Source organism: Temnothorax curvispinosus, unplaced genomic scaffold, assembly GCF_003070985.1.
Source record: "Temnothorax curvispinosus isolate PA1 unplaced genomic scaffold, ASM307098v1 QBEX01016319.1, whole genome shotgun sequence".
NCBI classification, from domain to species: Eukaryota; Metazoa; Arthropoda; class Insecta; order Hymenoptera; family Formicidae; genus Temnothorax; species Temnothorax curvispinosus.
Window position 1 is genome coordinate 40,892 of NW_020226099.1, and position 26,779 is coordinate 67,670.

The 26,779-nt window shown below is 39.5% G+C and overlaps 6 protein-coding genes across 7 annotated transcripts; 3 read left to right on the forward strand and 3 right to left on the reverse strand.

Annotated features, from left to right (window-relative positions):
* Positions 1–194: 194 nt before the first annotated feature.
* LOC112466512 (UPF0547 protein C16orf87-like) lies at positions 195–2,660 on the reverse strand. The gene is made up of 3 exons (XM_025034630.1): positions 2,238–2,660; positions 1,474–1,662; positions 195–1,259 (listed from the first exon to the last, which is right to left on the reverse strand). Exons 1-3 carry the CDS (start codon positions 2,286–2,288, stop codon positions 1,029–1,031), a joined length of 471 nt encoding a protein of 156 aa, XP_024890398.1. The 5' UTR covers positions 2,289–2,660; the 3' UTR covers positions 195–1,028.
* A 289-nt stretch (positions 2,661–2,949) lies between these two features.
* Positions 2,950–6,475, forward strand: LOC112466511 (meteorin-like protein). Its single transcript, XM_025034629.1, has 3 exons — positions 2,950–3,800; positions 4,584–5,154; positions 5,263–6,475. Exons 1-3 carry the CDS (start codon positions 3,709–3,711, stop codon positions 5,470–5,472), a joined length of 873 nt encoding a protein of 290 aa, XP_024890397.1. The 5' UTR covers positions 2,950–3,708; the 3' UTR covers positions 5,473–6,475.
* Positions 6,476–6,561: 86 nt separating this feature from the next.
* Positions 6,562–12,296, reverse strand: LOC112466510 (testis-expressed protein 2). Its single transcript, XM_025034627.1, has 7 exons — positions 11,828–12,296; positions 10,532–11,696; positions 10,067–10,447; positions 9,760–9,931; positions 9,208–9,692; positions 8,862–8,934; positions 6,562–8,748 (listed from the first exon to the last, which is right to left on the reverse strand). The coding sequence occupies exons 1-7, from the start codon at positions 11,874–11,876 to the stop codon at positions 8,419–8,421; spliced, it is 2,655 nt and encodes an 884-aa protein (XP_024890395.1). The 5' UTR covers positions 11,877–12,296; the 3' UTR covers positions 6,562–8,418.
* Positions 12,297–12,514: 218 nt separating this feature from the next.
* On the reverse strand, positions 12,515–19,770 carry LOC112466518 (NADPH:adrenodoxin oxidoreductase, mitochondrial). Of its 2 annotated transcripts, none has more exons than XM_025034639.1 (5): positions 19,491–19,754; positions 14,828–15,177; positions 14,486–14,704; positions 13,883–14,098; positions 12,515–13,720 (listed from the first exon to the last, which is right to left on the reverse strand). In XM_025034639.1, the coding sequence occupies exons 2-5, from the start codon at positions 14,945–14,947 to the stop codon at positions 12,884–12,886; spliced, it is 1,392 nt and encodes a 463-aa protein (XP_024890407.1). In that variant the 5' UTR covers positions 14,948–15,177; positions 19,491–19,754; the 3' UTR covers positions 12,515–12,883. The 2 variants fall into 2 exon arrangements, with proteins under 2 accessions (XP_024890407.1, XP_024890406.1); XM_025034638.1 differs by lacking the exons at positions 12,515–13,720; positions 13,883–14,098; positions 14,486–14,704 and adding exons at positions 15,491–15,881; positions 16,274–16,817; positions 17,135–18,726 and having other exon boundaries at positions 14,944–15,177; positions 19,491–19,770.
* Positions 19,771–19,776: 6 nt separating this feature from the next.
* Positions 19,777–24,145, forward strand: LOC112466519 (transmembrane protein 62-like). The gene is made up of 14 exons (XM_025034640.1): positions 19,777–19,863; positions 20,207–21,034; positions 21,118–21,232; positions 21,313–21,450; positions 21,542–21,868; positions 21,962–22,094; positions 22,466–22,621; positions 22,709–22,856; positions 22,958–23,080; positions 23,168–23,249; positions 23,330–23,458; positions 23,544–23,718; positions 23,790–24,014; positions 24,075–24,145. Exons 2-14 carry the CDS (start codon positions 20,834–20,836, stop codon positions 24,133–24,135), a joined length of 2,013 nt encoding a protein of 670 aa, XP_024890408.1. The 5' UTR covers positions 19,777–19,863; positions 20,207–20,833; the 3' UTR covers positions 24,136–24,145.
* Positions 24,146–26,066: 1,921 nt separating this feature from the next.
* Positions 26,067–26,765, forward strand: LOC112466529. Its single transcript, XM_025034650.1, has one exon. It carries the CDS (start codon positions 26,194–26,196, stop codon positions 26,455–26,457), a length of 264 nt encoding a protein of 87 aa, XP_024890418.1. The 5' UTR covers positions 26,067–26,193; the 3' UTR covers positions 26,458–26,765.
* Positions 26,766–26,779: the final 14 nt, after the last annotated feature.

Below are 26,779 nucleotides of genomic sequence, written 5' to 3' on the forward strand. Positions count from 1 at the left end.
GTATGCCTCATAAGTGTGTAAACAAAAATGTTCATGAGTCATAAATATCTCACGAATAGTAAATGTATTAAATAAGCGATCTTCAAGAAGGTTCCTATATTTATTATTTACATTTTACATATTATTATTACAGTTATATACAAAATCACTTTTTATTAATTCAATGTTCTTAAATATGAACATCGTATACGTATGTATAACTAAAAGGATAATGACTACTACATAGAAAAGTATAATAAATTGATGTTTTGAATAGGTATGCACGACATTTAAAAAACGATGATAAATAATCTATAATATAAATTTTTTACATTATATATATATATATAAATCTTTTCACAATAAGCCTAAATATTTACACGTTGAGTTGTAACTTTTACGTATTTCTGTTTCTTAATCTTTAAATAGGTATGTGTAGATATGTCTAAATATAATGATTGCTACGAGTAATCTCGGAAGATTTTAATTTGTTAAAGTGTAAAATCCGTATTTGGATTCTAAGCGCTATATATGGCAGTCCGATCGCAAAAGTCTCATGCAATGATTATCCGGCGTTATCTGCTACCACTCTGTCAGAATTCCAAGAACAATCCTGAAAATCTGACGATTATATTCAGCGCTAAATGTGTGGAGTACAAATAGTACAAGTAGGACGCACAATTCAATTGCAAGTTTACATATTCCGTATGCAGAAGCTTCGAAATGACATCACAAGTCTTAATCACAATGAAAAAAAAAAAAAAAATGACACATAAGAGTGCTATGAAAAATTACATCGATCGGAGATTTTCATGGCAGTTGTCTCTGTATGGAGACTGAAACTCGATGTAAACTCGGTAACTTTAATTTTCAATATCATGTATATAGGATCAATATATGCGGTGCACCGTAATGCGTAAGTTCATTTCATTTTTATCTCATTTTTATCTTTTATTAACGCACCAACGTGCGTTAATAAAGCAATCACGTTGGACTAATGGTCATTGAGATCGTCAAAGGGATACATGCGACTATATTTATCTCAGATTTCACGTAGGTTTCCAAGCCACCACTCTCATCTTGTTGTTCAGTTCCTGTAATATGAGGGAGCAAGTGAGCTGCTTCTCGGGAGATAATCCATTGATCCCGTCCATTTCGTCATCGTCGTCGCCCATGCCACTGCTGCTGCCACTCTTGCCCTTTCCCTTTGCTTTCCGTTTCTTCTTTTTGTTCAACTGTCGACAATCGATATCATTCGCATTGTCTGTGGTCCGTCTGATCTGAAAGAACAGAATAGCTTTTATAGTTAGCTACGTATATATGCATTAAGAATATCAAATATTCTTTCAAAAAATATATATTGGTATACATATTAAGAAAATTATGCAAATATTAATATTTTGCGTGTAGCAATAATAAAATTGAAACAAGATTGGGATCTAATAAATCTATATGTTTCTAAAAGGGTTGAAAGGTAATGGTTCTATTCTCTACCTTGGCACTTTTCTTCATCTGCTTGTCATATTCCAAGGCGTCATAATAATTTGGCTTCTCGCGTTTAACGCGATTTGTTCTTCTAGTCTTCATCACCCCGCTGTCAGGGCTGGGTGGACTTTTGATGGAGTTGCGCCGTGCGTTGAAAAAAGAATGTCCACAGGGACATGCTTTGCAGGCAACGGGTACCTTATCGCAAAAAAGAAACATACCAAATATGTTAATCGCCATATTTTCAACTTGATACCCAATTTATATATAATTAATTTGATGTCAAGTATAAATATAAAATAATATAAAATTTACAAGATTCTCATATAATAATGTATTATTAAAATAATGTATTATTATAATAAAATTGTTAAAAAATAGTAAATTATAAACATAAATATATAATAATTCGATAACTGCCATTTTTCTTATTCAATTATAATAAATCAAAATGCGGAGAATGCGTTCATGCAACATATTTGTCTGCAAAAAAAAAAAAATTATTTCTCACATCTCATTTCGATACTTTGCACATTACATTAAATTTTATTTTACGAGAAAATTGAATAAAATATAAAGATTATAAAGATACATAGTATTTTTATAAATAGTAAAAATAGAAACTAGTGCCTCGTGGCAGGTGTGGAACGTTACATTACAAAATGAGACACATTATAATTATACGAGAGACATATTGTAAATATATGTGTTTGTGTGTGTGAAATATTAAAAAATACATGTACAATTTACAACACGCGATGAGAATTGAATACCTGCTGCTCGCATTTCGGGCATCCTTTGCTAATCGTTTTAGTCTTGGCCATATTTCGAGCCGAGCCGTTCGCGAACGATATTACTTCCGATTAGGAAATGTAAACATGACAATCGTAACAAAGAAACAAGCAATTATGGCTTTTTGATGCGCGCACTCAGCGCCGCTTCAGCGATGTCAAAACTCCCGTAGATAAACTCGAAGCTCTGTTGTAAAGCCTTCCACGTCGATACGTGCGGCGCGCCGTCGGTAACCATTGACGGTCGGTAAAGCAGCGATCGCTTTTATCAACTTTTTTTAAATATAAAATGTCAAAATTTATATTAAAATTAGCGCGAAATGTCAGAGAACGACAAAAATCTTAATTTTAACTTTCATTGTTCAATTCTCATCAAGTGTAATTATCATTCAGTCCCGTTTTAGCGAGGAGAAACGGGGGGAGGAGGAGGGGGACTGGGACCACTCGCTCAGCCTTCGGCCCGGATCGTGGGCAGGGAACGGGCCGTTCGGGGCCTAGTGGGGGGCACAGCCGGGCGTCCGGGTCCGGGCGATCTCGTAACTCGTAACCGGTGAACGTACGCCGCCTGGACGTTCGCGCGTAGACACAACAGAAGCGGAAAGGAAACCCCGCGCGCGTTCTCGTTCTCTGCGCATGTGCCGTTAGACCGGCGGAGGAGTGGGAGGATCTCGGGGGGGGGAATGGGGAATGATATATCTCGGAATAGAGGAAGTGCTCTCGCGCGCGGTGCGGTGTGCGGTGGACCGGATTGGTGACCCCCCGAAGAAAACGGAGGACGCGTTCGCGCACTGTGCTCCGTGAGTCACGCGTTAGATCTCTCATCGTTCTTCGTGGGACGTGCCTCCCCGGATCCCGGGACGCCCGTCGGTCGCGGCGTCGTCGAGTTGCGGAGGATGCGCGGCGCGCGGTGAGAATCCTGAGAGGGAATATCGCCGGACGGGGATCTCCGAGATTGTTTACATTCTTCCGCAAGCGTTGCTTCTTACTCCTACGGCGGGATTGACCGCCATATAGGGAACCACTTTGCCCTCCTTCCGCGTGCCTTTTTTCCCCTCGAGCAACAGGTTCGAGGGATTCGAGTGGCTTAACGTTGCGCTGTATACGACGAGGGAGGTGCTCTGGACCATCTGGAAAGGTACCGAAGGAAAGAAAGTTTGCTGCTGCTGTTGCTGCTGGCACCGTTGGTGTCGAGACGTCGCGCGAGCGTGCCCTCCGGAAGGATCCCGGGTACCCCCGGGAGCTCCTCGAGCGACTAGAAAATCCTGAGATGCCTCGCGAACGCCCACGGGAATATCCTGCGAGTACTTAATTTGAATGCGGGCTCGAAAAATCGCGACTTTATTTCCACGGAGGAAAGCGCGCCCGAGGCGTCGAAGATGTGACGCGCGTCGCGTATACCGGCCGACGAACGTGTAAAGGGAACGTCGACAAGAGAGAAAAGAAGAAGGAAAAAATGGTACGCGCGGCAATCGCGGTTCTCGTTTTCATCTCCAGCGTGTCCGCCTACGAGCATACCGCCGCGGATCAGTGCGACTGGTCCGGAAGGTTCGTATTTTTCGTTGTGACACAGTCTCTCTCTCTCTCTCTGTATCTCTTTCTCTCTCTCTCTGCGTTTCATGAACTTTCACAAGTCAGTACCGTAACAAGTGGCCGCTGTGACTCCGATCTTCGGCCGCAGCTGGAGATAAATCGTTCTGAAAGTACAATATCACCTGTAATCTTCACTTTTTTGTATATCTTGTAAAATATTAGCTTTTAATATTTTGTATCTTCAATAACGGTATAAAATAATATTTAATGTTTGATATAATTTCAACCTTCTTCAACTAAACGTGGCACTGCATTAATATAAGTTATTCTTTCCTTTTTTTATAATTGTTAAACAGTATGCTCTCTTTCTCTCTCTTTCTCATTATAATATTACACAGAATGCTTGAACAAAAATGTTAATGATTTTTTTAGGGAAACAGAACTGATAACACGAGATATCACGGTAACAAATGTATTTTGTCTTCAAACAGTCTCTACTTGTTCTCCGTCAATGTATAAAATGTCTGACAGAATATGTGTTTGCGCCAGTACCCAAAGAAATATGCCTCAGGGCTCTGGAGACCCTGACCACCTGGAAAAGATTTCAAGATAAATGTGTCGAGAGACAATGATGGTGAAAACTTTGAAGACAAAGTATCTGTTACCATGATATCTTGTGTCATCTATTCTGTTTCTCTAAAAAAAAAAATCACTTCCGTATAAGTGTTAACATTTTTTTCAAGCACTCTGTATTTATAAAAACAGATACAATTAATTAAAATTAAATATTTCGCACAGCGGGGGAGGAGAAGGCGGTGGTGTTCGACCGGTGTATCTGCGCTGTGCCCGGGGAACGGTGCTGTGGAGTTATCCGCGTGATGCTCTGAGGGTGGTCCTCTCCTTCCCGGTCTCGTTCTCGGAGACCAATTCTTCCGGCTACCTCGGTTTCCGTGCCTGCGTCAAGATTTCCGGGCCCGTGCGGGTCTTCCTCGAGGCCAGCGGCAAGCTGAGGCAGATCTACTCCCCGTCCGACGGCAAGCACGTACTCTCGCACCGGTGCTTCCGCTCGCGGAAGCGTACGGCCGCGCTTTACATGGAAGCGGAGGACGATTATTCCTTCAAAAGCGCCAAGGTCAAACTGCAGTACGACTTGGAGCCAAATTCCGTGAAGGGTGGCACGCTGCGCGTGCCTGACGAGGAAGAGGAGTGCAGACCCTGTTCCATGGAGGAGCTAGCCAAGGCTTACTGTCAGAGCGACCTGGTCGCCGAAGGCACCGTCACCGCCGTCGAGCAGAACTTCGAGATGGACACTGCCGAGCTGATACTCAGGGCCACCAAGATTCTGCGCTACGTACCTCAGGAAGCCGAGGTAAACCTTTTCCATAAGACGAAAGGCACGCTTTGCCTTTGGTTTTTTTTAATACTCTGCTTAACGTACGGTGTACGTCCAATTACAAATTATAACGCTTATTTACAGGGTAACGAAATCGACGTAACGGCGTCTCTGAAGAAGAGCATACGCGTGAGAGTACCGATGGCATGCGACGCACGACACGGCCTCGGCGAATTTGTGATAATGGCCAAACGACGTCTCGGAGACCTCACCCTGGTGTGCGCGCCCAGATTGGAGGCGTGGGAGGAGATTGTACGTGATATGGACAACGCGCCCTGCGTCCTCCACAGTTAGCGAATGCGATTTTAAGGTGATTTTCTGCGGAAAGCCATAAAGGAACGTACACGATGCACAATAGATATATGAGTACAGTATCGCCTTTACGAAATTGGAAATCACTGTTAGAGCAATACCGAATAGAAAACTGCCGGTCTAGCCGTTTGTACGAGGATACCTTTGTATATAGGGAACATCCATTCTTTGTGTACATACCGCATACTGTCAGATTGTCGATCTCCAAACTGTGATATTATTTGTTGTATTAAGAGGAACGTGGAGGAACGTGCACGAAGAAACGGAAAGCACACTTTGCCTTAATACTTGTTCTAGAGAGTAGAGAAACTGTTACATATAGAATATCCCATGCATCGCTCACTTTCCCGTAAAAATTTCCTTTTCGTAAGTCTCATTTCTTCTTTTTCTCATTTCCTATTTCGTAACCATCATTTTCTCGTTTTATTACGTACGTTTTATAACGTATTAGAATTTTATTGAAATAAAATATATTTGAGATTATGATTCTATTACGTATTTGTATTTTCCTTGAAGCTTGAATCCCTTCAATTCGTCTGTAATTTAATTGCGAATACCTTCGTTCTTGAAGTTTAATACGGGAGCAACATTCCGTTAGAATCTGTTGCCAAGAGAAAGTGCGCAGTGATTACTAGGTACATTGGAGTTTTATTGGACGAGTACGTCGACTCGCCGCAGAGTTAAACATATTTTTTGTTTATATTGATTACAATTATGACAATTTTATATAGATTTAATAAATAAAAGTATTTTATATAAATTCCAATACCGATTGGAATAACTGTTCTTATATCAGTATGATAAAACATATGTGTATAAAAATAAAGATATTTGGAAATGAAGAAAAATTATGCATCTCTCTGTCCATATACTCTGTACTTTTAATACATAAAGGGTTGTGTACATAATAAAAAGTTGTTCATAACGAATCTGAATCGACAGAGAGTCATATAACTTATACAATTGAGCGTTAATACAATTTACATAATTTCAAAATATCGATTTCCTTAACTTAATCAGAAAAGAATTTCTAGGAGAGAGAAAGAGAGAGAGAGAGAAAGAAACAGTTAATAATGTACAATAATTTATTTTTGCAAAAACTTTTTTAATATACCTCTGTGATTTAATTCTGGAACCATGCGAGTTCGACAACGGTGTGAGTCTTAAACAGAACGTCGTTTGAAAAAATATCTTTACAAAATATATTTGCTTTATCACAATTAGTTTTAAACGTATGAGAATTGGCCTTTGTAATATAATTTGTCTTACGTTTTGATATAAAAGGGTTGTACACACATTCCGTGTATTTAAAAATATCGTGGGTCTCTACCGTAACACAAAATCACACTGTGGAACCAGAATTTAATCTATATATAATCTCCCTGAGACACGCAAATACACGAACGCTCACGTATATATATTTGTATAGTATCAAACAAAATAACACAGCTCACAGATCAAGCTGGCTAGTAGATACAAACTGTATACTCGATTATACATTAATGAACATCTCGCTTTTTTTTTGCTAGTGTCGTTGAACAAGTAGAGTAATTCGCTTAGCCGACCAGAGACAGAGGAGAGTAAATCTTTCTGCTATATTCGTTGAAAAGCCATTGACTATAAGTTTCTCGGTTTGCAACTACGGAGAAATGAAATTCACATATTTATTTGAAAACCGAGTAACTGGCATAGCACAACTTTGTTTTATCGAGTCGACAGTCGCATACGCGAAATTAATACTTTAGATCGCGTTTTGAAATCTATACACGATCATTGTTCTACCGTTCTTCATAAACGTAATTATCATATCACGCTCTCTTACACATTTTGCCGATTGCAACTACACATTTTTGGTTTACAAACCTAATTATTAGATTATAATAAATTTAATCATTAGGTTATAATAATTCTAATTATGAAGGCGCGAAAATCGCTTTATATTTGGCTCGTACTCTATTGGGACCAGTGTTCAAAGAAGCTTTTACTCGACCTGAACGCTTCGAACGAGAGGGGGGATTGATGTAGTTAGAAATAAAATCAAAATGTTTGTTCAGAAAAAGGTAAAATAGGATAGGTAAGACCTTCTTCTTAAAATAATTTCATATTTTTATATGACTTTTTTAACTTGCAAACTTGCGAACCTTCCAAAAGGAAAGCATAAAATCGCTCTATAAAGCTTTTTGATTCATATTTTCATACATATATTTTCACTTTGATGATTTTGCCCTGATTATATTTGCCCAAATTTACCGATTATTTAATTTTATTATAACTCAAAAAAATCGTTTTACGACTTTGATAATAATTTAACAATATTTTTCATCAGCTGCCTATATTAAATGACTAATTCAACGATCACATTGATACGCATCTTTTTTTTCCTCTGCAGCATCAATTTCACTCAATTTTAAAATGTTTATAATTATGTAACTAAATAAAATAAGCAGCGAGGTTTGCACTTAATATTAATTAAATTGTCTCCTTGTACACACATCTCTTTCACTCGCTACATCTTTTTATATATTCTAATAAAAATAATGTTCACTCATAATAAACTTCGTCTCTCCTGCTTCCTATCTTTTCATTGGATTTTATCAAAGTAAAGTAACGTATATTAATATATCACAATAATTCCTCCGCTTTTTTGTAAATGCTACACTGATAAATTTCTTCGCGACGTGATATTAAAAATAACTTAATAATGTTAAAAAATCGTGTAAAAACAGTTAAATCTATCATTATCTGAGTTTTATTTTCAAAAGTTTTTTCACAAGTTTCTATCTATGAATTTCGATAAATCGCTATATTGAAGAAAAATATACCATTTCTTGATCAACACGCAACAACGTTAAACACGTTATTCACGAAATATACTTAAAAAAAAAAGACAAAAAAGCTGGAGATTGTTTTGGCCGGCGCAAGATTCGTTTACGTTGTGGTAAAGGGATAATTTGGGCAGAGTGGCAGGAGCAGATCGTCCATATTTGGTAGAACGACTAGTTTGTCGAATTCCCTGAGCAGCTTCTTCTCAATCCAGTTGCTCACATATACAATGTTGACAGTCCTTTCGCCGAGAGTTGGTTGCACAGTGAGGGCGATTTTCGGCACTGTCTTGAAACCGTACCAAAGCCGATCGGAGGGTGGCGGAGGGATGTTCATCAAGAGGCAGCCCTCGATGCCGGATACGCTGACCATGAAGCGGATCTCCGTGTTAGAAACACCCTCCATCGCTCTTCGTACGTAAGACAATTCTGTAGCCTGCGATGAAGAAGATGGATGGTTTAATTAGCGCGAGCTCTTTGTTTTCTTAGTTATTAATAGTGACAGATCATCACAGCTTAGTTGAATATAATTATAGACGTGTCACTTACGTGTCGGAAATACTTATTGGCTCTCAACTTGTCGACCATGCTAAGAAACTTCTTGCCAGAAGACTGTATTGGTCTGTAATATGCAAAAAAAACCTATTAATTCTATCATTAGCAATTTCATTATGATACATTTATATATTTTTAAGACGGAAAATTTTTACAAATTTATTTGACCGTTGAAAAACATATTACATGTTGTGATATTTTATAGATTTGTTAATGTTAAAGAGAGATTTTATTTATATAAGATATATTAAATATATATCAATAGCCATACGATCTAAACAGATGCAAAAAGCGAAACAATACAAATTGGAGCTGATTTAAATTAGGAATTCGCGCTTACGTGGTCTCTTTAGATGCGACGCTCGACGTGATGTTTCCCATATCTTCGTCTTCGGTGGATGTCTCTGGGCTATCTTCTACATCGCTATCGAATATCGGTGATCTGGTAGGAACAGGTTTCTCATCAACCTGGATATCACCGGGAACGCTGCTCGCACGTGTCAGCTTCATTAGATTCAGCTTTGTCTCTACTGTCATTGTCACGCTACCCTTATAGGTGATGTTTAAATCGAACCAGAGCCCCCGCTCATCGAGCGTCGGCTTAGAGATTTTATGAATCATCGGGGCATCCTGTCCGATCACCATTTCCGTCACAAGGAGGCTCTCCATGAAGTACGGAAGCTTTATGTTAGAGAGTTTACGTTGTATTCTGTCCTGAATGAGATTGATCGTCTCCGGACAGCTATGCATATCGAATAGCAGTCGGCCCAAAAAACAATTTATCCAAAAGACATCGTTCTCCTTTGGAGAACCCTCGGGATCCACCTGAAAAGTAATCCCTCGATTAGAATAATAAGGATTCTGGCGTTAATTCGGTTGCAACATTGCTTACGTTCAGGTACTTGCTCATATAGGTACTGTAAGTGACTTCGGGAGACGCCTCTGGCGACTTTGTTTCTGCCACATCTGACTGCGCAGAGTTTCCATTCGCACAGGAATCATTTACGGAACAAATTGAGTGTCGTTTTCTCGAAAGAGACGCCGCTGATGTCAATCTGCGAAACCTGAAAAAATCCTTCACTAAGATACGCTAATAATCGAAAAAAAACAGTTCCAAATTATATTTTAGCAATTAAAAAGTTTAATTAGAATCTTTGTTATTTAAATTGATTTGAGAGGTATTTTAGTAGAGATGTTACCAGTCTTCTTTCTCTCGGTCGGCGCGTGCGAACACATAAAGTTTGCACTTGTTAGCCTCCTCGTTGTCGCGGCAGTCCTCGTAAATACTCCTGATGGACTTGGATTGCGAAAGATCGTCGTCGTCTTCATCTTCGTCGATCTTAAACTCGTCCTCCTCATTATCCTTGAAATAATCCAATCTGGAATCCTCATCCTCGCTTTTCGTTTCCTCGCCCAAGGTACTTTCCTCGACTTCTTCACTGACTCCTTCCATTTGGATAATTTTCTTTTCATCCTCGAGATACTCTTTTCCGAGGTCCGTCCAGTCGCTCAGACTCGTGCTGTCTACCAACGCTCCTTGATCCATCGTGACGCAAATTGGATACTTTTTACTCCATCTCCTGCGTACAAAAAATATGTTTACTTCGCGCGCGTGTACACTTTACAAAAAGTATGAAATAATTATATACGACGTAGTCGCGAACCTTCTCCGAGTGAGTCCTTCTGGTAACAGCTCTATTCTTGCACCGACAAGATTGTACGCGCGTTTTCTGATAAACTTATATTTTCGTTTTGGCTCATCCCACACAGCCCTCTTTGGTACTTTCATTCTTGTCTCCATAACACGCAGCACTCCGCCTTCTAGACTGAAGAAAACCGACTTCGTACGTGCTACGTGATAGTTGTGAGGATCGTAGGTGTATGGCAGCTCGTTCAACCATCCTTCGTATCTCTCTTGGACTGCGTGCTCCTCCGCCGCCGGTATCTCTAATACTGGAACTACTACAGGTACGGGTTTCTTATCTAACGGCGTCGCCAGAATTTCCCGGATCCTCTGCACTAGCTTGTACACCACTACTGTGACGAAGACTCCTACGGAGAAGCCCACCAAGTGGGCGGGCAATGGAATGAGGAAGTAGAAAGAGAGCACAAGAACCAACAGCGCAGCTAACTGCTTCGTCAACTGTTGAAAAACGTGATCCTTCATGCGAGAGAGCAACGCGTCGAATGTCACTTCTTTCGTATGTACGTATCCACCGCGACTGGCGTCGTTCTCCTTGTCCTCGGCGCGAAAATCGTCCCGCGACTCAAAGGGGAACGGCTCGGGAACGAGGTCGGAAAACTCGGCGGCCTCCACGCCGCTCTCCACGCTGTCGTCCAGAGAATTCTTCGTCTTCAGGCCAGTTCTCACCTGCGAGAAGCCCACGAATCTCGCGGCGTTGCCCTTACCGCGAGCGAAATCTTTCTCCTGCTTGTCGTTGACGTTCTCATCGGTCGGCGTGACATCTCCCAGATCCTCCGAGTCGCTGACGCTGGAATTACGCTCCTTGTTATGCCTCCTCTTCTTCTTCTTCTTCCTGTCGCTCTTCATCTCGGAGATCTTCTCCTCGAACGTCTTCGTGATCTTCCCCTTGATCTCGGACAGCACTTTCCACGGATCCGAGGACGGCGGGGTACCCTCGGACGCGTTATCGTCGTTCTCCAGCCCTTGGCCATTCTCGCTGCTCTTGGAGGGGCTCGACGGTATCCTCTTGTCGGACTCCGGGGTGAGACGCCTCTCGTCGTCGGAGGAGCTCGGATAGAGCTCCTCCAGCTCGTCGTCATTGGCCCGGTAGTGGATCACCGGTACCGATGTGGTAATCGGTTTGCCTGCGGCAGGAAAAAAATATATAATAAGAACCAGTCGAAACACTTGTTCGACACTCGAAATTTTTGGAACTTGTGTACGTCATCAATACGCAATTGTTCGAGACAGGTGTATAGGTGCTTCGCTAACTCACCTTTTAACATCCCCAGGGTGATCTTGCCCGGGCTGTATTTGCTAGCCATCGCTACTCGCCCGGAGCAACAGCGGTCGTCGTATCAGGAGCTTATCGACAACGACATCGGCATCGGTGCTCCGCGATCGGGAGAGCCAACTCGGACGTTTTATTCACGAGAAGATCGTTCGAAGTAGCGGTGTCATCCTAAACGATTGAGCGTGCGTCACGGTGCATCGGTCACCGTCGTTCTTCCGGCGACTAATAATAATGATAATTAACAATCACGTCGCTCCGACCACTCGACACATCTGATACCTTCCAAGGACTCGACGCTCTCTCTTGCTCTCTCTCGCGCTTCGCGCTGCAGCCACAAATGTACGCACTACGCATACGCAGCTCTTCCGTCGGCGTCTTTGATGCATTTGATGGTGTTGGTCGAAATGGAGTACGCGTGCGCGAAATATGGCAGTCTCTCTCACTTGCTCTTCCATTTTTGCATCAAATTAATTTAAATTTGAAAACAATAAAGGTGAGTTGTTTATAATGCAGTGAAAAACGAGAAAAATGAGAGAATATATAAAATTATATAAATGTTGAAGAATATAAATATAAATATTACAGTCTAGTAGTATATAAACAAGTTTAGAGACTTACAAGGATAAACTAGTATTAAAAAAAAACGTGTACTTATATTAATATTTATGGTATTTATATTTATTTATAAAATACGCTCTATCAATTATTTATACACTGGAACTTCTCTGATCATATATAATCTGATCTGTACCACTACTGTAAAAGTATAACAAAAACCACCATAAAAAAATATATTTCGTTATTTATTACAAACATTTGCAGCAACCCACAGCCTTAGTCATTAATTGAAGAGATTGGAGAGTTAGGCGCAATGGTTTAAACAAGTTTGTTAAAACAGAACTCGGAGAAAATCAATTTCCAAATTGGATTTTAAAGTAAAAAAAAAAGAAAAAAAAATAGATTGGACCGATTGGATCAGTCCGTCATCTATGTATAATGTTTGAATTTTTCATATATTCTTTAAATATCCTTCCAATCTCAATTTCCAGCGATTTGCAGCATTTCCTCCACGTCGACTATCTTCTCCCGCACTTTCTCCCGCTGCTTGCCGCGCTCTTGTTCAACGCGATCAATCTTCTGCCAGTCTTCGTAGGACACAGTTTGAACCTCTTTCATCGTTGGGATGTCTCTCAGAGCGGTCCAGCCCCGCCGGGTCATCCCCGTCGTGTTTGAGGACGTCAATTCGTTGTGTATCAGTCTAGCGACTTGGAACGCGTTTGTCATGGTCGCCAGGAGGACGCCGGTTGGACCAGTCGCTGCCCATCCTGCGGCGTACAGGTTTCCTTCGACCTTACCATCAACGTTCTCCACGCATCCCTTCGCGGAATTAAATGGTATTGAGCTATCTATTTTGACGGCCTTGTAACCGATGCTGCGCAGACCCAGACCGCATGGGATCACCTCGAATTCGTCGGTCATCTCGGCTACCTGATCTCGTATCGTCTCTCCTCGCAAACGATTGACGGCAAATCGGATGCTCTCCAATTCGCTGTCGCCGTGAAACTCGACGGGACTGCGCAGGAAGATTGGATGTAGCTCTTTAGCGTGCGCCGAGTCGCGCTTGGATTCTTCTAAAGACTTCAGTATGAGCTCCGCTTGTCGTTTCCGGGCTCTCTCTAAGGTCGGAACAATTGTCCGTACGTTTTCGAAGTCTTGTTCTCGCCAGACAGTTTTGCAGCCCTCCAGCTTGAGAATCTCGCGCAGTTCCGCGGTCGTGAATGCGGCCTGCAAAGGTCCTCTTCGCCCGACCATGGAGACTCTTCGCACTTTACTACGACACAATGCCTCCAAGGCGTACGACGTGATGTCGGTACCCTGAGGTAAAAAGAAAGATTTCTCAATTGACAAAATTAAAAAATATTTTTAAAATCATATAATCCAAATCTTTCAAACTCTTTTAATGTTACTTAGCATCGTCGTCCATATTACTGATAGAAAATTTCTAATTTAAAATGAAAGTTAGAGATCGGGTACTACCTTTAGCTTGTCGACCGGCGTCAAAAGAATCCTCGCGACGTCTATGGCCACGTTGCCTTGGCCTATGATAACTGCTTCCTCTACATCCAAATTAATCTTCAGGTTTTTATCTTCCGGCGTTCCATTGTACCAACCAACAAAATTTCGGGCCGATATCACATTGTTTAAATTTTCACCGGGTACATTGAGCAATCGATCAAATTGAGCGCCATAAGCCTGGAATAAAAAAAGTAAAGAAATGATTCATAATTAAACAAAGATTTATCATACGCCAATTGGAATAAACAATTAGAAATGATGAATAATTACTTGTTGCTCATTAAAAAACTAATCATTACAACACTTATTTAATTAAAACTACACAATAAATAAAAAATATATAAAGGTAAAATATATAGTTGCCAGAAATGTATAATCTCGATATTTTTAGTATGTTCGAAGTATTTGAATATTTTTTATTGACGATTATAAAAATCAATCCTTTTCTCCTTTTATATTATTATAATAATTAAAATAATGTATAATTTAATATAAATCATAATTAAAGCAACTTATAGATCTCATAAAGTTACGAATTAAAGAAATGAAATACCAGATATGTACCAGCAATACAGCGTCATAGTTCTCTCGCAGGTCTTTAATAGTAACGTCCGTGCCAACTTTAACATTGCCTATGAATTCAACACGTGGATTAGTCGCGATTTTATGAAACGTATTAAGGACGTTCTTCACTTCCGGATGATCCGGGGCAACTCCGTAGCGTATCAGACCAAAGGGAATGGGTAGTTTGTCCAGTATATCAATTTTCACGGTGCTTGAATCCTGTTACATACATACAAATTGCTTATATTGACTTATAACATTACAGAATATACATTACGTACAGAGGAATTAATAAAACTAACGCTATCCTTAATTATAACATAATTCATCTATTATTGTTACCTTCAGCAATCGTTGAGCTGCATAAAAGCCCGCTGGACCTGCACCGACAATGCATACCTGAGGCGTGCGTTGTACGGTACACAGCGAACGGGTGCAACTCTTGAGAATGTTGAATCTCATTTTTGTGTGCGGCGATGTCTAAAGCGTGACGCTGGATTTTACACTGTTTTGATACGTGTCAAAACAGTCGTTGGGCCTTTGCACCGCACTGTTTTGTTAGTCCCATGAATAACCCGTGGTATACGTCCTTTTCTTAGAAAGGCAGAATCACTGTTCTATGTATTAAATATGATTCCAAAATAGTGTTCATCCCTCTTATAAAACAAGCACGTTCCACAAATGCCTTGGATCTGAAAGTATTTGTTAGTCCGTGTTATTTACCGTACAATTAAGTTATCACCGCTCAAAATTATCGCGGAAAACAAGAATCAAAAGAAAGCAGAGTTGAGTCATTACGACGAACGGGAGCAAAATTAACGAATTTTTTTCGTTTTTTAAATAAAATAACAATACAGAATTTCGGTAGACAGTGTTTCTTCACTTTGATTCACAAAGAACAGAGAAATTGAAATTATATTTTAAAAAGTAAGATATACGATTCTCTTTTTCTGTATGTGAACGAATTCTTATAATCTCTAATAATTATACACAAACATATATTACCATTTTCGTTCTATCTTCTCATGCATGCAGTCTATTTCCTATTTATGACTTTTTCACAATGCGTATTTTACAAAGCTCTGTGTTCACATCGTTCACATATATATATATATATATTTATTCACAAATATATATTATCCACAATTGATTAAGTGTACTTAGAGGACAATATTTTTTTTACATATTCCCATTTATCATTCACAATCCACAATTATAATTTTATATATATATACACGTATAATTATTTATAATTTTATATACAATCATCATATATCAAGTATATAATTCCCACATTGTTATAGATTTTTATCGCCTATCGTATTGATAACGTGACGAACGTATAGTTTGATCATCAGATGATTAAGTAGCATCATCGCAGGAAACTGGTCGCATTCTAGAAAGAAAATGCGTCGTCAAAGGTCTACCAAGCGTAGGGCAATAGGTGCATTTTTTTTATGCGAGTGACAATATTCTTTGTTCAAGACCGATATGGTTTTCCGTCGACGGAACATTTAATCATTACGGAGTTATAGATACTGAAAGTCTCAACAGAGGACTGTGACAAAATTAATTAAGTCCAACACATGTATATCAATCTTCTAGAAATAATTGTATATCAAATAAAGAAGAAAAAATCATTTAACTTTTAACAAAAAATATTGTTTTGTTCACTAAAATGTGCCTATTACTAAATACCTTGTATAAAACGAGGATATATGAATATGAAACACGTTATCAAAATGGATAAAATCAACGTCTTTTCATTTATGCGTCCATGAATCTTACCATATAAAACTTTCATAGGCATTATCGACCAAATTGCCTTATTTTCTTGGCGCGCGTTATGCGACGCTGTCAAAATTTCACGTAAACAATTCAGTACTTTCTCATTGCGCCGATAAGTCTCCAATTTAAGACGATAGCCTTCGTTATCATGAACTTCTACGATAATCTTGTTAAAGGTATTTCCCAAGAGATACAGGAGACCAATATTTAACTGCGTTAGCAAAGGGTAACCGACAAGAATGAGTGTTTGCTCGGATTGGAGCTTCTCTAATCGATCGTAAATTTCGGCAATTGTCCGATGGCTGTCGTAATCCTGAACGAATTGGAAGCTCAGTATCTCGTGATTCCGATCGATCTGCTGTGCGAACTCTCTCGTAATTTCTGACGGTGGAAAGCAGACGGTGGTGCGCATATCTTGCATTACGTTGTCAATTTTGATTAATATTTGCAGAATTTGCAAGTCGCAAAAGCGCGAACTGCGTACTTTGTTAAACAACTTTCCTGTTTGTATCTCTAAAGCATCCGGTAATGCCTGTAGGTGCCACTATAAAAGTAAAATTATCACGTTCTAAAGGTTTCCACTTGATCTTTTCTCAGGTACAGTAAAAAATTCATTGTTTAAACTGCAGTAATTTATAAGTTTCTATGAACAAATTACTTTGCAGTAATTTGTTGAATATTATTATAAAATTAAAATATTTTGTTTCTTTAGCTTCTCGATCTCAATTTTTTCATGATTATTTTATGAAAAATGCAACTTCTTTAAGTTGTGGTAAAAGTTATCACAACCAATATATATGCTTTTTAATTTATAAAGACTGACATTGTCATTTTAGGAACGTAATTGAAAAATTTGCTTACAACGTAGAATTTTTCTGACGGCTCTTCGATCTCTTTCGCATTGTCCCATATCTGCAACAAACGCTCTTGCGGCCCTAAGTTTTGCCTCTTGCAACGCTCGTTGTAGGAATCGACGTGCAATTTTTTATTCATAAATTGATTGTTGTTCCTCTCGATTATCTCCCGGCCGACTATCTCGTTCGCAGGATCTATTTTTTTTAATTTGCAGTCCTCGAGATATTTGAAACTGATGAGTCCCCTGACAAATCGTGCCGCGCCGGAATAATTCTCCCTCGAGCGAAACGTCTTTATGTTATCCATTATGACCCGGCATTGATGGTACTTGAAGAATTCGCTGCACTGTTCGATCCTCCGTAAAAAATCGTCCGGAATATCCCGCAGGCTGAACATCGCATTCGCGGGCGGCACGTTGCCATAATGATGCCTGAGTATAGGCAAATACGGCGCTACGTAATCCCTGCCCTTGAAATTCATGCAGACGACATACATTTCCGAGTTTCCTCCCTTGCTGCTAGCTGGCTTCGTCACGCTAACTTGATGGAAGGCGCAAGATAACAGATACATCAGGCACACGGATTGGTGCTCGAATAGAGTGAAGAGCTTCAGCAGGAAGTTACCGCCTTTCTGCAAGAGGTGCATGCAGGCCACTGTCTCGCACAGGTGCAATTGCGCCACGGCGCTCTCCTGCTCTCCAGGCACGTCCGTGCAGTCCACACTGCCGTCCGCGGTGACCAACAGAATTCGTCCTCCGTCGTCGGCGGCGGACTCGGACTTCTCCACCAGAGCGTCCAAGTTTCTCAGATCCATGATATCGCCCGTGTTGTCGTCGCCGAAGCACCAATGCCTCAGAGTATGCCTGATAAACCTATCGTCCGCGACCATACTGTCGTACGAATTTCCCTCGCAGTAGGGGTTCAAGGTGGTAGCCAGCCAGTCCCACCGTACATCAGGCGCGTTCGTCTTCAGCCAATGGTTCAAAGCGGTCACAAACGCGCCCGGCGCCTCGCAAACGTGCACGGACCTGAAGTTCTTACCGTCGTCGCGGCAGATCTCGTTCAACGGCACCAGAGAATAGTTGCTGGCGATCTCGTAGAACTTGCACCACGCTTGAGTCACAAGTTCCCCCTGTGTTCTCTCCTTCACCGCGCGCACGATGTCGCCCGCTTCGTTCATCCGGCTCGTGTGCTGCTGCCATTTGACGAGATTGAAGTTATTCAGGCGGCTCTTCACCTCGTTCAGAACTCTCTTCATCCTCTGCAATTGGTCCAACTGCCACGGCGGTTCCGCGAACATAGACCCCGGCTCGGGTAACGTCTGCGCGTCTCGTTGCACGTCCGAGATCGCAAAGTGTCTTTCAAATAGTATTGGCATGCTAGACGACAGATCGGTACTCTCATTGTACCTGTATCGCAATGTCTCCGGCTGCTTTGGAGAAAAGTTCTTCTCCTTCCTCTCCATCGTGTTGCGTAAAACAATTCAAAACACCTCCAGGACTGCAAATTACTCTTTTCTTCGCACGCAGCATCAATTCTTACAATTCATTCAGTATTCTTCCTGCTAGTTATAGTCCTTGCCTTTGGCTCGTATCGCGCCTGAAAGTTACGGTTGTCCCGCGTCAAGGTACATCACACCATCTTGTTACATATTGTATATCTTACTACACAAAGAGCGTGTCTTTGTTAAGACGACATTTTATGTGAAACTGACTCGCACAGGAATAAAATGTATATGATAGAATCGTGCAGAGTAATGAAACACAGGCTCTACAAAGCTGGGATAAAAATAAATTTATAATATAATATAACAATAAAATTAATGATAGGATATGTGTTAGTATAAGCATTATGACAAGCATTACTAGTAGGTACATTTAAAGTGCGTTGTTCTTATTGTTAGTTTTGTATCCCTTGCACCTTTAATTCTTAAAACACAAAATAAAAGTATAAGCTCGTTTAATCCGCATTTTTCTACATTTTGTCCCCTCCGTTCTTCTACCTGCTCCATTCGGAATCTAAAAATACGTGTCTCGAACGGCAAGAGCGCAGAGAAATGCGCCTCAAAGATCTTGCGGATCTCGCGCAAAATAAAAAATAATAGAAAATAGTACACGTGATAAATACGATTAATGATGAGTCGACAAAGAGAACAACTGACAAAGTCTCGTCGGAATTCTCGGAGAAACTTGCTGCTGGAACACGTACATATACGCGGACGTTTCATATGGCGGTTCTTTTCTGATTGTTACTCCAACTGGCCGATTTTGAGGTTAGTTCCGCAAAGTGCGCGCCGGCACTGTCGCTTGTCGCGACTCCGCGACAATAGCAAAAGAAAAGAAAGTCATAAAGTCATAACTCACCCTCTTATTACAGTGTCAACTCGCGTCGCCGCTCGTTTCGCACCGGCCGTCGCCTTTTCTCGTTACAGTTACAATTTCGTCGCGTTTTGCCGACGATTTACAACAATCGGCAATGTTAACGAATCAAATCAGACGAACGAAGGACACCGGATCCCTTCCCATCCTTGCCGTCCTTCACAATAATTGTTTTTCTTCACGTCATTCCATTTTTATCTGTTTTTATTCGTGTCATTCGTCTTCTCGCGTGTTTTCGCTCTGTTTGCAAAATACAAAGTCCACATCACGTACTTTCGAAAGAATTTGTGTCAGCGTCAGCGCCGCCATGATCTAGATCCGGAAATGGCAAACTAAAAAATAGATCACGTGACAAGAGGTGAAAAAGCTGGCGCTATATTCAAATCTAAGAACATAATATAAATATTTTAATTTTAAGTCATAAGTTTCTGAGTGATTAATTTAATTGCATTATTTGAGATTGCATAAAAAGACGGTCAAAAGATGAGAAAATATTTTGGCTAACAAAGAATGCAATTACTTTCGCAGACTATTTCTCTATATTAAATAATGCAATCTTGAAACTTATGACTTTCTTAAAATGCATTTCTTATTATTAATTATAACTTGTCAAACACTATATTATACTAAAATATTATCACATTTAATTTATCGTTTTTATGTATTGCATTCTCCCGTCCCATCGTGCGCTGATAATGCAGAGGACCGTTATTGTCGATGTAGGCATTGACAGCAGACGACACGCGTCGATGACAATCGCAGATGGTCGCAGACAGTCGTCATGAGAACAACCTGAGCGAAACTACGATCGAAATTGACGGTGATTGTCTGGACTCTGGAGTCGACTGTCTGGGAGGGGAAAGACGAGACGAGAGGATTGACGATTGACTCACGTTCCTTCCCTCGTTCCCTCGGGGAGCAAGCTACTTTTAAAATTAACGTAACATAGCAAGAGGCGATTGTGAATGACGGAACGGATTGGAGCGGTCGCGCTCGACTCGAGCCGGCGTCTCGCTTCGAACGTCTCCGATCAATTTTGCCCGGATCGCGAACCGCATCATGCGCGGCTATTTTTCGCGCGACGTACTACCTGAATTCCGAGTCGCCGCGTCACATCGTTCATCCTCGAACGCAAGACGGCATCGCCGAGTCGCTCGACCGCGTCTTCCCGTGCTCTCTCTCTCTCGAACGGAATGAATTGGAATGAATGTCACGTCGGCTTCCGTACGTGAATGAGTAGCTGCTCCAGCTGAAGACGACCGGACTTCACTCCCGAGTCTCAATCTTCCTCCCGACAGTGTACGCTCGCACCGAGCATTATCGTCGCGATGAGGATATCCAAGACCACCATCGTCCTCCTGGTCCTGATACTGATATTCTCCATCCTGATGGCGAATGTAGTCGATTTCATTAGCATCGACCATCATCTTCCGATCGAGACCTCGGGAGACAACAACGGGGAGACGAAGTCAGGACCGAAACATTATAACATAAATAATTCGTACAATCACTTGATATGGTTCCTACAGGTTTGTCGACCGGCATTCAGGATAATTGACAATGCGAGTTACAGCTGTGTTTTATACTTAGATAGCTTTTTATATATTTTCAGATAACCGACTTACATATAAGTATCTTTAGGGATCCAACTAGGATATGGGAGTTCACAGAATTCTGCAATGTGACGGTAAATTCAGCCATTCAGCCTAAAGTTGTTCTTGCTTCGGGTAATTTATATATTTTATAGATACTAGAATACATCATATATCGGAGAAATTAGATTAATAAAACGTTTCGCGCTTGATAGGAGATTTGACTGATGCCATAGCTGAAAATAGATTTGGTTCGAAGCAACAGCGCGAAGAATGGGAGACTTATAGATACGTAATAGACCAGACTAATGTCAGCAAGAAAATTTTATGGTTGGATGTCAGGGGGAATCATGGTGAGTGACACACAACTGCATACTTAAATCCATGTGTGACGATGCTCGCGCGTAAAAATTATATGTTAAATACCTGTTAATGTATTTTCAGATAACTTTGACATCATCGATTTTGACTCCAAAAACAACTATTACTCGCATTATTCTATTCAGGGAAAGAAATATCCAAAATCTTACATGTACAATGTTAAAGCTGGTCGTGAAAGGTTCTCCTTTATCGCGATTGACGCCTGCTTGAAACCAGGCCCCAAGAGGCCATTCAACTTTATCGGTGTTTTAGACCAAAACGAGATTAATAGGATACAACAGTTGATTAATTTTTCAAAAGAAAGCAACGCCGATCATGCAGTCGTGTTCGGTCATTATCCTACATCGAGCATAATATCGAAATCCGATACGAATATCAGAAATATTTTAGGTAAGAGGTATAAAAATACAACATATTTCTCTTACAAGTAATTTGTTCGTATTGCGATTTTACAATTATATTAAATCTGTTGTATATTAAAAGGTAGTCATAGAGAAAGTATGGTGTATCTGTGCGGCCACTATCATACGCTTGGCAATATGGTACCCAACATGTACACGTTACAAAAGGCAGGCTTCCTTGAGCTAGAATTGGCAGATTGGAAAGAGAATAGAATGTAAGACAAATATACTTTCGCATATTCGAGAATGACATCGGTTGCTCAGTCATTGCTTTTGTATTCTATAACGCGTTACTGGTATTTAAGCATTAGTCGTTGAAAGGATTCTTCTCTGTTCAGACGATGAGAATAGTTCTTATGAATTTGATATAGAGAAAAGTGTATGTTATTTTTAGTTTTGTTGCAGCAATTGATGGTATATAAATAAAATTTACATCTGTTTTAAAACTCACGTGAAACTAATAGCGAATACAAATATTTTTTTGTTTTATCGACACATATAATGCTCCGTAAATATTTATCACAATCGGTTTGCCTAATTTGGTTTACAAATATTAGACACCTATCTGACACGCGTCTCTTATTAGGTATCGCCTCGCGGCAATAGATCATGGCCAATTTTCATTCATTGATGTAAAGCATCGTGATTGGCCTGTGGTATTAATCACCAATCCAAAAAACGTATTATTTATGATGCCGCAAAAGGAAAATTTGGAATCTATCGTCAAATCCACACATGTCAGGTAAGAATATTCTTATTGACGCCTCGTAATTATTATTTGTGAATCTATTCGGTTTATGAAAATCAACTTGCAAGCTGCTTATTGTAGAATACTGGCATTTTCTACGGTTCCACTGAAAAGTGTCAAAATTCAATTGGACGACGGTGACTGGCAAAAATGTGATCACGTACGCGGACCTCTTTATGTGTTGCCATGGAACTCAACGAGATACAAGGAGGGTATTCATCAGATAACAGTTTAGTAAATATTTATAAAAGTTAATTTATGTACTAGCCTAAAGCACACACCCGCAAACATGCCGTTTTCGCAAATAAAATTTTTTATTTTATATTTCAGGTGCATGTAGTTGATGATGAAGATAGAAGAAAAATTGTATGGCATTCTTTTTCTCTCGACGGATCGTGGTTATCCACTTCTGTTCTTCCCAAGTTACTGCTGATGGTTAACATAGTTGGCATCGTAAGTTAAGACAAGTTGTCACTACATTTAATTAAATTTTTACATAGTGATATATATGTAATAATTTAATGTTATTGTCTCTCACAGTTTCAGTTCATGTTCTTCGTCACATTGGCAGTGTCAATCGGTCCGCTGTGCTTCCTTCGATTTATTCATATGCGTTACAAGAGTAAGTACAAGCACAATTTATGTGTATCCTATTTTAGATTGTATAATAAAATGTACGCTATTATACTGTTCGTGATTTAGATAGACGAATGGAATTACCGCGGGGACGCTTGAAGTTCTTCCATCGGGTTCTGAGGCGATTATGGGTATTATCCGCCGTTGATAGATTGTTTTTTGGATTAGTGTTGAGCACGTTATATTGTGCAATCGGTAAGTGTATACGTCGTACAAGTGTGTACATACAAATAAATACATCGAGTAAATTTTTTAAATTAATTTGACGAATCAATTCAAGGTCCCTGGACCGTAGGAGAGATAATTGAGAATCACACAGGCGTGATCTTTGTATGGGGAACATTCATCGGAAACATGTATTTACCAGGTGGCTTAACTTACGCTTACGGATTCTTTCAGTTAATAATTTTCCACATACCCCTTACATTATTTTTGGCGTATCACGTTGATCGCAGGTCTGTAATGTTGCAGTGATGATATTATCAAGGCGACAGATGAATCTTCAGACTAATTGCCTGCATTTCAGATTACAGTATCCTGAATATCCCCCGGCAGTCTGGTCAAAATTCCAAATAGTTTGTCAATATTTACCAGTTTTAACGTTAATTGTGACTCAATTCCTTTTGGGCTATACCTTGTATCTAGAGTATGGTACAGTAGCAGTATTGTTATGTCCATTACGAACGGGATGTATTTTTGTAGCAGTGGCACTATCCTATTCTGCTGCCACGATGCCACACTCGTACTTAAGGTTTGTATTAATATTTGCATTATGATGTATCCAGCACATCGTAATTATCTATTCTTTAAGGTCTGCTGCATCTGTATGGTATTGCAATAGAGCCATTGATAATAACGATGCGAGTCAATAAAAAATGATAGCAAAATAACACAATTAGAAAGGTTGGTAAGTTTACATTTCATTCAGATGGTTAATATTACTGATAGATTTATAAAAAGAAGTTTTTTAGATGTGCTCTATTAGATTTGAGACTTTAGTAGAACTATCGTGATACTCGAAAGCCAACTATGTTTTAAGAAAAATGATTGGGTATATTAAAAAATAATCGAATTATTTTTCGTCATATTTTAAGAGAGACTCTTGTGAATATTGTTTGCATTTTGCGTTTGTTCAATAAGTGTTACATGTTATACTCAATTATTTTGTGATGTATTCATATGATTATCGACGAAGTTACGTTTTAAAAGCTGATTTATTAATTTTAAGCTGTGATACGCTTACGATATGCATATACGGTGCCATATGATGATGATTGTTCATAAGATTTGCATTAATAGTTATTATTATTTTCTGCTTCCATATTGTTCGCGATTCAAATTCGCGAGTTCCATTAACAAAATGCTTGTTTTCTTTTTACAAAGAGAAGTCAGATTAAAATGTTACAGAGATGAAGATAATATTTATGTATTATAAATGTTGCTATTGTTTTACATTTCATATATCTTTGTGCTTTACTGTGTAGTTACGGCATTAGAGATGTGTATATTGAATAACAGGAGTGTGATATTTTTCAATCTAATCGACAGAGCTTTAACAGGCAGGACTATATATTATATAAACTATATAAACTTGCTCTTGCCCGGGATTTTTAACTCAATCTTCTAATCACTTCCTTGTAATATATTTTTCTACTTCCCCATATTCGAGATCTATACTGTACTCTTTTCACGACGATACTCACGACGATTATAGATATATCCGAAAAACAATTAGATTATATTCTCACTTCTCACTATAGCATGTTACAAAAATAACAGAGATATATTACATGTAGAGTTTAATACTGTTTTCCACTTGAGATTTTTGTGCGAAGCGCATCAGCTTATTCGTATGAGCTACGCCAGTCGTTGTGATCCTAAAAGCGGCGATTGGACTTGGAGTATCTGTGCCACGCGTACACAATTCTTAAAGAGATCGGCTATCTTCGATGTAAGGTGCTAAAAAGAAATCGATGAAAGTAACATTGTTCATTACGTGTTATACCAAATACGACTGAACGTAATATATTACGTATGAATATCATACTCAATGTGTATAAATGTATCACTGACGGGTGACAAAAATCTACGAGAAATGTATGTGAAAACAGATGTTTGCGTAATAAATGTAATTAATAATTGTACAATCAAAAAATGAGGTAATTCCTTTCTTACTGGTGGTTTTCACGAAGATTAAATAATACCATCAACAAATTATTATTAAAAAAGCGGCAATGGAACTTTGCATGTTTAATTTATAATATAACATTAACTTTATGATTTATTATTATCCTGACTTTCTGACACACATGTTTACGATTCTAAAATATCCTATATTTATTTAAAACCATTTTCATTGTTTTGTTTGATTATCTAATGAACTGATAATTGTAGACAAAAATGTATAGTTTTGTGATAATATATACGATATTATTGCATACTTATTTGTGAAGCATCTGTATGTAATAAAACATCAAATTTAATATTGCATTATAATTGTTCAAATATTTATGACGGCGATCAAAAGGATATCAAAAGATTGATATCAATCAGTCGATGATGTTGATTCTTTTCAATCACCTCCGGGACTCTGTCGTTATTATTACGTATTATGTATTTATATTATATATTAATTATAAATTATATATATAATTAGCCCAAGATATTGATGCTAATTTAATAATAATCATTGAGTGATAATATCGATCATTTTCAATTATCAATAGGTAAGGTAATGGAACCGCGCGCCGTCAGGTGACGCTACCTATCACATTTTTCAACAGCTGTCGCTGCGATCAGCGAAACTTGCGCGTATCAATCGGCCATTGTAATTTCCGTAAATTTTCGCTCGCTACCGGTTCACGGCTCGTCGTAAGCGGAGCACCGCGCTCCCAAAAGTTCTCGTCGCAAAAAAAAAGGAAGGGAAAAAAATGAGTAAACATCATTCGCACGAGATAAGCGAACATCCGGAGGTCCAGTGGGCTCTGGATCTGCTCAAGCCAGATCCCACTTACGATCCTGGCGTGACCCAGTACACGGCGGAAGTAGTATGCATGGGATTCGGCTTCTCCGTTCCGTCGCTCAACAATTATCTCAATAGCAGGCCGTTTTACGCCGGTGAGTGTCAGCTCGGTTTTTCCCCACCTCTCGAAATCGCAAAATCGCTGGATTTCTCGCTATCACGGCAAACCTAACCTAACCTAACCTCACGACGCGGTTATGTAACAATAAATCGATTTTGCGATCATTATATTTTCCTTTCCTTTTCGTGTTTTCATTCGAGCAAGAAAATTCTCGCCGATATGATTTTAAAAAAAAAGGGAAAAGGAAAGGAAAAAATACATATTTAACTACAGATTATTGACCAAGTGAAATCTGGGGGAAAAAAAAAGAAAAAACATTAATACACAAGTAATCTATAGATATACTCTTATACAAAATGATTGGTCTAACGCGTACGTCTATAGATTACCTGCATATTAAATATTAAATATGAATCTAAGAGAGTTGTATAAT